Source organism: Lynx rufus, unplaced genomic scaffold, assembly GCF_022079265.1.
Source record: "Lynx rufus isolate CCGP_SWC_20201006 ecotype Redwood Valley unplaced genomic scaffold, mLynRuf1.p SCAF_7, whole genome shotgun sequence".
Lineage (NCBI taxonomy): Eukaryota > Metazoa > Chordata > Mammalia > Carnivora > Felidae > Lynx > Lynx rufus.
The window spans coordinates 39,986,411-39,996,842 of record NW_025814889.1 but is presented as its reverse complement, the minus strand read 5'-3'; the positions used below and the strand labels follow the sequence as shown (position 1 = coordinate 39,996,842).

The window sequence follows — 10,432 nt, the reverse complement described above, 5'->3', positions numbered from 1 at the left end:
GGCCATGGGGAGGCTACTATGGCCATCCAGACACCATTTTAAAACTGGTATACAGGGGCACCTGGGTGGCTCCATCATTTGAGTGTCTGACTCTTAATCTCAGGTCGGGTGTTGATCTCAGGGTCATGAGTTCAAGTCCTGCACTGGGCTCCATGCTAGGCGTGAAGCGTACTTAAAAATAAATAAACAAATGAATGAATGAATGAATGAATGAATGAATAAATAAATAAAACTGGTGTCCAAATGATATGGGATTTATAGGGGCTGTAGTAAAACCAAACAAGAGCAAAAAATACATACATATATATATATACATACACACACACACACACACACACACATATATATATATATATACACAACAAGAATATAATAATGTGTACACTACAGAGAATGTACAGTCGAGGAGCATAAGCATAAACAAGAGTGGATTGTTCAACCTAGATATTCTGTGAGAAATATAGTTGACCCTTGGACAAAAAGGAGGTTAGGGGACAAACCTCCCACGCAGTTGAAAATCTGCGTATAACTTTTGCCTCCCCCAAAACTTAACTAATGGTAGCCTACTATTGACCAGAAGTCTTGCTGATAACAGTCGATTAACACATATTTTGTATGTTGTATGTTATGTGTATTATATGTTGTATTCTTAAAGTCAGCTAGAGAAAATAAAATGTTATTAAGAAAATTGTAAGGAGAAGAGAATGTATTTGCATTACTGCACTGTATTGATCAGGAAAAATCCATGTGTAAATCGACCCACACAATTCAAGCCCCTGTTGCTGAGGGTCAACTGTACTTGCCTGGCCAACTAAGCAAAAGGGACTGTGTGTGGAATTGCTTGCTTCCATTTCCCAAGTGATGCCCATTTAAAAGATGCAGATTATTGCAGTAATAGAAAATTTAATCAGCTGGGGAAGAAAGCAAGCATGTTGTGCTATGACTGGCATGGATTACTGGGACATACCCATTCAGGTTTTAGTGATCTCACTTGTTCATAATCCATGCCAAGGGGACAGATGTTTGCACTCCTTGGAGCAAAGCTGCCATGTAAATCGGACATTTTATTATTGCAGTAATCTGGAAAATTATAATAAATATTACATTGCAATGGTATCACGTTATAAATACTCAGAAGTTCCAAAAGAGCAGTTCTTTCACTGGAACACAATTTACACATCACCAAAAATGAAGCCAAAGAAGTAGTCTTCCGATGTCTCAGAAGACCAATCACTATAAAACTGAAAACAAAACAAAAAAGGTAAACTTCATTCTTTCTATGTGAAAACAAACATTTAGCAGATTATTACTGATCTCTCACTATATTGGAGCACCTGGCTTGATGTATGCAAAGGCCGCGTGCAAGGGGCTGAGAGCCATGGCCAGGCACAGGATGTCTCGCAACCTGACAGAGAAGACTGGGCACTAGAGACAGAGTTACATGTGACATGACAGGGCTGTGGGAAGTGGCAGGAGGGTTCATAGGCAGGAGGACAGGGATGACTTATACTAACAAGCACTAAGTCTATGTCTTCCCCTTCACACTGCTTCTGAAAATCACTTCTAGGAATCCTGACTCAACTCCCCTGCACTTACATCAATCCCCCAAACCTTTCAATTCAATTGTATTTCTCAGGGACATTTTTAGTTAGTTGTTTGGTTTTATTTTTAGGGGCTTTTTTCATTACTATTTTTGCAGATATCTCCTTATGTACAAGCAGGTGTGGCCTGCCCACATGAGCCTCTGAGTTTCCTGAGGGCAGAATCGGTTTCATTTCTGTCTCCACCACAGAAGCCAGGACTGAAGGCTTGTGCCAGCAGATGCAAGACACCTGTGGGAGGCAGAAGTGACTTCTGGGCACAGAGAGCATGTGTGAGAAAAGGTATGGAGAACATGGTTAGAAGAGGGAGACACTGAGCAAGCCACCTTGATGGACAGCACTTGTCTCCAGTTCCTACACCATCCCTACCTCTCCACTTCTCCCAAATGGGTTCTCACACACACAGAAAAGAGGCCCAATGCCTACCGGAAAGAGGGGGTAGTGTGGGCTGGCTGAAAGGGGAAATCCCACTGTCTTTCAGAGCCCTTCAGTCCTGAAAGAACCACAGAGGAGCATGCTCATGGGCATCCAAGCCAAGTTCACCAACCAGGTGCAAGTGGGGAATCCTTCTGAATGTTTAGGCAATCACACAAAGAAGTCTGGCTTTCCCACCATGCTCTCTCCTTGACCCTACCACATTCCCTCTTAGGTTTTTCAGTTACCATTCCTGGTCTTTGAATAGTTAGGAGGAACTCTGGGTCTCTAGTTCTTCTTGCCCCCCTGCTCCCCACCTCTCACATGGGGCTGGCCTCAGTCCACAGCCTCAGATTGCTCACACCTGCTTTTTAGTGCAAACTCAAAAATATGCTGGGGTCTCCTATTAGTTGCCCAACCAATAAGGGAGTGTCTGAGGGCCTTAGCCTGCCCCTCCTCACGAATTTTTAAAGTTCATATTTAAACCTACCTCTGGTCTTCCAGCAGAAATTCGTGTTGTGTTTCCCTTGGGGAGATGGTCCTGCTGAATCTCTTTTGGGTGTGCTGCCTGCAACGACAGGGCCACGTTCCTGCTCTTCAGTGGTGAAGGGTCGTGGGTGATGCTGGGATTGACAATCCTGCCTGGAGCTGTCTGGTGGGCCTTCGCTTTCCCTGGTATCCCAGCTCTGCCTGAGGCCTCCACTCCTGTGCTTCTGCAGAAAAACGTACACTCCATCCTGGTGCCCCCATAGTCTTCACATCCCTCTCTTCACCCCATTTCATGCCTTCTCATGTTTCCCTTACATGTCGCCCTTCTTGAAACATACATCTCTCTCCCAGTCACAACACCGCTCATTTCCCCCATGGCCCTCAATTTAAAAATGACTTAGCAAAATATTCATTTGCTTACTTGACTCTCCACACTGGACAGGAAAAACGAATCAGAGAAGATCCCTTGCCAGTCATCCCCAGAGCCTAGCACAGTGCTGCCTCAAAGTATATATTACTTGAATAATATTTGTTGAATGAATAAATGATAGATAGTATCAAGGACACTGGATAATAAATGTTTCAGATTCCCACCCCCCCCCCCGCACCTTGACAGTGGGATGCATGTCTGTAGGAGCCTGTTCATTATAGTGCTTATACCTTCATTGCCCATACAGGCTTGACCTTTGCAATAAACGCAAGTTTAGTTGAGCAAAATCAAATCACAGGAAACAAATCAGGGTGTCACAAGCATGACTGGATACCCAGGAGGCAGCCCTAACAGGCAGACTGGGTAGAGATAAACTGATGTGGCAGAGATGTGCCTGGGGAGGAGGGATTGGGGACAGCTTGAGAATTTTCATGCAGAGGAAGCACAGTGGTACACATGGAGAAATCCAGACTAGGAGTCAGGGAAAACAGTTTCAGTCCTACTTCCCTTTAGCTACTTTCCCTTTGTGATTGGGCAAATCACCTCTTCTCTGTGGGTCTCAGTTTGCTCATTTGTAAAATGAGAAGGACAGACCAGATTACTTGCAAGGCTCCTTCCAGCAGAAACATTGCATGGTGCAAAGTTTGACGTCAGACAATAAATGTCAATTAAAAGGGCAGGTAACAATCCTCTGGTTTTGTCTGGAGGCCTGAGTTCTGGAGTTAATTCACTCCAGGCTGGGCCACACCTCCCCGCCACGCACACTCCTATACATGTGCACACCATATGCACACCTTGTGCACGCAAAAGACACACAAGCCCAGGGCCCATCTCTATAGCCAGAGGAAAGCCAGGTGAAGCGGGGGGGTGGGGGGAAGTGCATCCTTATGACTTCCTGTGTGATGTCATGTCAGGGAAAGGACTAAAGACCAGAAGGAGAAAGAGGCCCATCCTCTGGCAGTCTGGGCCTATTTCCACCTACAGCTTGGTGGAAACCCACTGTCCAGAGTCCTAGGCAGAAATTCCAATTTGGCACTTTCTTCTTCTCCCTTGAAACAGAGCAGCCTGTCCCACAGCCACTAGCACAATCTAATTTTCATGAGGAGGGAGAAATGAGTAACATCTTCTTAATAAGGCCTTCCCTGGTCTAGGAAATCCTAGCACGAGAGCCGGGGGTCATTATTTGCAAGAAATACAAATTCAATGGGGTAAAAATCAAATCAGGGAGCCAGGTCAGGTGTAACAGGCATGACTGGATGCCCAGAGGCATCCTCTGTATGACAGATAAACTGGTATGAGAGAAATCTGTAGCTCTTGAGCTGAGGCTGGTTTTGACATATTTAAATAACTACATTTTAAATGGTAATGTGAGTGCATACAGTAGTAGTTTCCATTTGCCTCTTGGCCTACAAAGCCTATAATATTTACTATCTGGCCCTTGTCAGAACTTTTGGCAACCTCTGTCCTGAACAACAGCTGAGTGGCCCTGCTAATGGCAAAATCAGATCTCCTACTTCCTGGGGAGTGGCACCAGCCTTTAACTCTGGACACCACCCCAAATAACGGTGATGAGGACAGGACGGCCACTCTCTGAGCGATGGCACCCCCATCTCCCTCATCCTGAATTCCCTCCCCTCTTCCTAGCCACCTCTCAGGTCTCCAGAAGCTCCTCTTTTCTCCTCTATTCCTCCTCACCCTCCCATGCCTGACCCATAACACTAAATTTTGAAACGCCCTCCAAGACAATTGATCACATGCTGTCTTGCAATACTTACTTTTGTTTTACACGATTGTTTCCCAGGGGGAGTGGAAGCGTGAGAAGGCAGGGACAATATCCTAACATTTGTTCCAGTACCCCCCATCCCTAGCACAATGAGGTGTGTGGGGCCCAGAGCAGCTGGTGAGAAGCCATGTGCTGCTCAGGTCCAACTGCAGAGAGTATTTGAACATCACCCAGGGTCACACTCCACTGCACAAGCCTGCCATTTCTGGAGGGGACTTGGAGCAAGGTGTCCCTGCTCCAAGAGAAACACTTTGTGCCTTCCACTCCAAGCCCAGAAGTGCTTCTATGGTTAATGCTAGAATCACTTAAAGCCCAGCTCAGTGAAAAGATTCCTCTAGGGCAGATTCTCTGTTTCATTTTCCTCTCTAGGGAGTGTCCCAGGCAGGGCAATCAAGGAGCTGGGGTTCTGAAAGCATGTGAAAAGATTTGTTTTCTGAATCTGTCATTACTCAGCATTCAGGAAACATGGACAGGAGAAGAAACAAGTAGAGAAAAAGAAGGGGCCAGATGCTTTGCTGTAGAGAAGCTATCCTTCCATAAGAGCATGACATAGAGCACAGCCCTGCTCTCACAGTTGCGGTGGCCAGAGCTGGTAGATTATGAACCGAGTGCTGGTTTCCTGCTGTGGGAGCCAAGACACAACATCTGGATAAAATCTTGACTGAGGCTACTTGATATAATCTCCTCGGGAAGGTAATGGGTATGGAAAATCAATGATAGCAGAGAAGAGGATGGTGGGGGAGGATGCAGGGGCCCCTAATCTCAGGTGGCCTGGGTAAAGAACTTTGACATTCAGGTCCCTTTTTTTTTTTTTTTTTTTTTTTTTGCTAATCACATGAGTAGGCAAGTCATGATGGCCGGAGTGAAAGAGTGCAGCCTATTTGGGGAATAGTGGCAACAGGTGCACTGAGAAGATGGAGAGATTAAAATCCTTGCACTGCCTAGTGAGTGCCCACTCAGTGCTCCAGAGCAGATACCATGACACTGAACTTGGGGATGGGAGGTTGCAGCAGGGGACTAGGGTACCTGACCCCTCTCTAGAGCTGCCCCGATCCCCTTTGTAAACTGCTCTGCAGTATCCCCTTCTCTCATGCCAAACACAGAAACCCACTCTCTCTTTTCCTCCCCTCTCTCCCTGAGGATTTGTATAAGACTGAAGTGACTTACTGGACATTTCAGCCATGCAGTCTGTTCTACTTAGGCATCTGGACACAACTAAGACCCAAGTGTTGCTCTTTGAGCCTGAAGGAACTGACTTTCAGGTCATAGGTGGCGATTTCTCTTTTGTCTGTAAGGGAGGGTGGAGCCTGAGGGAAGATCTAGTCCCAATCACCAGGTGTGTGTCCACCTACACACATTAACTTTAGACTGAAAGAGGGCTTGGAGGTGAGACTGTGGAGTTGAACTTTGGCAAGATGCCGTGCTTTCAGGTAGATTGTAAATTATAAATAAATAGCCTCTGTTCTTCTTCTTCTTCTTCTTCTTCTTCTTCTTCTTTTTTGCTTCAGCATGTAATGAAAAACAACAGAGCCCTGCCTGCACAATCCTTCTATTTCCGCCTCAGATTCGCTGTTAACAGTTCCTGACTGGAAATGACTCCAGGCAGTCACAGACACTGGCTTTTATTATTGTGTCGGCATCTTATTTAAATCCACAGTTCCCAGACATCAATTTAGCAAAGCCTCCCTTGCCCCACGGAGATGTGGATGCACTCTCAGAACCAGTCATTATTCTCCCTGTGGTCGTGGGGGAGGTGTGATTGTGGATCACCAGCCCACCCTGGTGAGGATCTAAGACAACCAACCAGTCTTTGGATTCTTTAGCAGCAAAAGCAACAGCAGGAATCCAGAGCCCCAGAAGGTAGCTAATCCCAGAGAGAAATGGTAGCCAGTGTTATACCTACTGTGATATTTACCACAACCATCCAGTGAAAAGGGAACCAAGACATTCGTTCTGAGTTTGGGGGTTACTCGGCACAAGGCCACAATCTGTAGAAACTAGCCTTCAATGTGGACAAGCAAATCCTTCCATTTGGCTTCTCTCTGCCTCTGTCCACCAGAAAGTCACTGCATTCCCTTCTCCCACACCATGGTTGAGGGGGAGAGTTTAACAGCAAAGCACTAGTCCCTCCCTCCTCCATGACTTTCACACCAGGGCTGCACTTTTGTGAACAGGCTTCATGTCTGTGAGAATCAGGCTTGTTTCACAGAGCTGTTGAGAGCCATGTTAAACAGGGCTTAGAGCCTGCAGACAAAGGAGAACTCAGAAATGCAGTCCCAGGAGACAGCAGTGGGGTCATAAGGGGTCTGATCTTCTCATGCCTTTTGGCTCCTTCCCCCCCCCCGCCCCGCCCCACTGATGGTTGAGTCTGATACCGTACCATCAGGTGGCATGTCATAAACAGTCTGAGGCAAATAGAGTTCATTCATCCCTCTGTCTGTGATGGGCAGAGGGGGCCCAGCAAAAGAAGTTGACAATCAAACCATTAACTTTCCAAGTGATCTACCCCAGTGAAGGTGGTGTTTGCTCTGACTTCAAAACCAGAAACAGTAAGTCACAGACTCCTTTCTAAATTTCAAAACAAAAACAAAAACAAAAACAAAACTAACACTTGCCTCAACCAAGTAACATTTTATTTCCTGGGATAAAAATAAAGAGAATGAATTATCAGAAGCCTATCTTCAACATCATTAAAATGCTTTTCAAAGAAAGTTACAAGAATTGTTTAAGGCGCACAAAAAAGGTCAGATTTTCCTTTCTTCCAGAACATTCCCTGCCCTAGACTCAAAGCACCGATACCACATCCCAGAAAAGAGAGAGGCTTATAGACACAGGAACCAGAACAGCCACAACCACGGTCTCTGGCTGTAATATACGTATCACATAAAAACATCACAATAACTCTCTCTTCCATAAATACAACATTTCTGGAAAATATATCCAAAATATCTCCATCTGAACTACAGTACAAAAATCCATTCACCAGCCATAAAAATAATATTTCCCCCTATACACAAATAAAATCATATGTAAAGCAAATTTGGAACACATGGAGGGGGTTACAAAATCTCTTGGGATCTGGGCTATTTAAAGTCATTTTTGTTTGGGTTATCCCTCTGCTGGGTATAGGAAACTGGCTACAAATACATCCATTTACAGTGCCCACCATTTCAACAGCTCCTGCGTCATGGAATGTGGTACTTTTTAAAAATAGGCGACCCTTGGTGTCATGGAAAGAAGAGGAAAAATGGGGGATCAAGGGAGGGAGGGGGAGGGACAGAAGAAGTGGAAGAGAGGGACAGACTTCAAGGTGGGCTTGAAATACTCTGTGGTATGAAGTAGATGCCCAGACTCAGGAGGCCTCCCCCATCCCTGTCCCACTACCACCAATCTGCCCAGGCTTCCCCTTACAAATCCGTTTCCCGGCTCGTGTCCAGGCAGAGGGCATAGAGGGACCTCCGCAAGTCCACATTGCTCTTGGCCTTGAGGTTACATTTTTCCAGGGGGCAGCTGCCCCTTCTGGCTCCGTCTGCATTCTCCAGGGACACCCCAGGCTTGCACAGGGACCCCTTGCTCCAGCTGGCCTTCCGAGGGCCTCCACTGTCCAGCCCTGCCCCATGGCTCTGGCTGCCCTGCTCTTCCTTAAGAGCCGCCTGCTCCTCGTGGTCTGTCTCCCGGTGGTAGAAGTAGTTGAAGTTGGAGACAATGACCGGCACAGGCAGGGCGATGGTGAGGACCCCAGCGATGGCACACAGTGAGCCCACGATCTTGCCCCCTACAGTGACAGGCCTCATGTCCCCATAGCCTACCGTGGTCATCGTGACTACTGCCCACCAGAAGGCATCCGGGATGCTGGAAAAGTGGGTCTCCTGGTTGTCAGCCTCTGCGAAGTAGACGGCACTGGAGAAGAGGATGACCCCGATGAAGAGGAAGAAGATGAGCAGACCCAGCTCCCGCATGGAGGCCTGCAAGGTCTTGCCCAGGATCTGCAGCCCCTTGGAGTGGCGGGACAGCTTGAAGATGCGGAACACCCGGACCAGGCGGATCACCCTGAGGATGGCCAGGGACATGGCCTGCTGCCCATTCTGACCACCTCCTCCTCCACCCCCTGGCTGTTGCTCTGCCAGCTCAGTGCCCAAGGTGATGAAGTAAGGGAAGATGGCCACAACATCGATGATGTTCATAATGTTCCGAGAGAACTCTGCTTTGCTGGGGCAGGCGAAGAAGCGTACAAGCAGCTCAAAAGTGAACCAGATGACACAAGTGGTCTCTACAATAAAGAAGGGGTCTGCCAGGGTCCTAGGCAGGAGAGGTGCCACTGTAGGGCCAGAGGGAGGCGCCAGAGCCCCGCTGCCATTCGCCCCCCGGGCTGGCCCAGGAGGCTGGTGGGGCGCTGGAGGATGGCGGAGCAGCTCGCGTTCATCCCTGAACTCAGGTAAGGTCTCCAAGCAGAAGGTGATGATAGAGATGAGAATGACCAAGACCGAGACGATGGCGATGCCCCTCGCGGACCCCGAGCTTTCTGGATATTCAAAGATAAGCCACACCTGGCGTTGGAACTCGTTGCGGGGCAGGGGCTTCTCCTCTTCTTTAATGAAGCCCTCGTCCTCCCGGAAGCGCTCCATGGCCTCATCCCCCAGCTGGTAGAAGCGGATCTCATCTGCGAACACGTCCAGGGAGACGTTGACCGGCCTCCGCAGGCGGCCCCCCGACTGGTAGTAGTAGAGGATGCCATCGAAGCTCGGCCGGTTGCGGTCGAAGAAGTACTCGTTCCTCAGGGGGTCGAAGTAGCGCAGGCGCTTGGCTGGGTCCCCCAGGAGGGTATTAGGGAACTGCGCCAGCGTGCCCAGCTGCGTCTCGAAGCGCAGCCCGGAGATGTTTATAAGGACGCGCTGGTGGTGAAGGGACCCCGCGCCCAGCATCTGGTCCTCTGCCATGCCCAAGGCAGGGTCGCCTTCTCCCTCCTCGTCCTCCGGTGGCAGCCGTCGAGGCTGTGGCAGCTCCTGTGGCAGCGGCGGCAAAGGCCGCCCTCCCGGGTCCACTCCCCTCTGCGCGCCGCGCCCCTTTGGAGCCCGCTCTTTGGGTCCATCGCCGAGCCCAGCCGTCGGGGGGCACTGGAGCTCTCCCCCTATGGCCTGGCCACAGCCTGCCCGGGCCTCACCTCCTCCTCTAATGGTCATGGCACCGCCGTTCTCCAGGGGCACCAGGGCGATCTCCATGGCCAGGGGGCAGGGGGCATGCTTCGCCCCTGCTGACCGGGGTCTGCGCCCCCCACCTCACGCCCCGCTGGGCGCCTCGCGTCCGGGGCTCTTCTCGAACCGTCGGCCGGCCCCCCTGTGGGGCGGGCTGGGGCTGCTTGGCAGGATCCCCTGGCTCGGTCCTGACGTCAAGAAGCTGCTGCCCCGCTCTCAGCCTCGCTCTCTGTTCTGGCAGCCCGTTACCAAGCAGCCAAAGCCTCCTTCCAGCAGATGCAACCTTCAGCCGCCCCTCTCTGGCTGCGGGGCGGTGCTCTGCCTCCACCCTGCGCGGCTCCCCCGCCTCCTCCCTCACCTCCCCCCCAACCCCGCCCGGCCCCCTCCCCTCCTCTTTCCGCCTCACCTCTCGGGGCACGCAGCAGCGGGTGTTTTCCCGGAGGCCACTGCTGGGGCCCCGAGCGAGGGGAGGAAGGGGGGCTGAGCGGGGCGCAGCCGGGCGGAGGGAGGGAGGAGGGAGGGA

The 10,432-nt window shown here is 49.8% G+C and overlaps 1 protein-coding gene across 1 annotated transcript; it reads right to left on the bottom strand.

Annotated features, from left to right (window-relative positions):
• Positions 1 to 7,328: 7,328 nt before the first annotated feature.
• Positions 7,329 to 10,212, bottom strand: KCNA5 (potassium voltage-gated channel subfamily A member 5). Its single transcript, XM_047066840.1, has one exon. It carries the CDS (start codon positions 9,934 to 9,936, stop codon positions 8,125 to 8,127), a length of 1,812 nt encoding a protein of 603 aa, XP_046922796.1. The 5' UTR covers positions 9,937 to 10,212; the 3' UTR covers positions 7,329 to 8,124.
• Positions 10,213 to 10,432: the final 220 nt, after the last annotated feature.

What these genes read in the sequence shown, in the direction of transcription:
- KCNA5 (XM_047066840.1), bottom strand. Translation starts at nt 9,936, where the DNA reads ATGGAGATCGCCCTGGTGCCCCTGGAGAACGGCGGTGCCATGACCATT.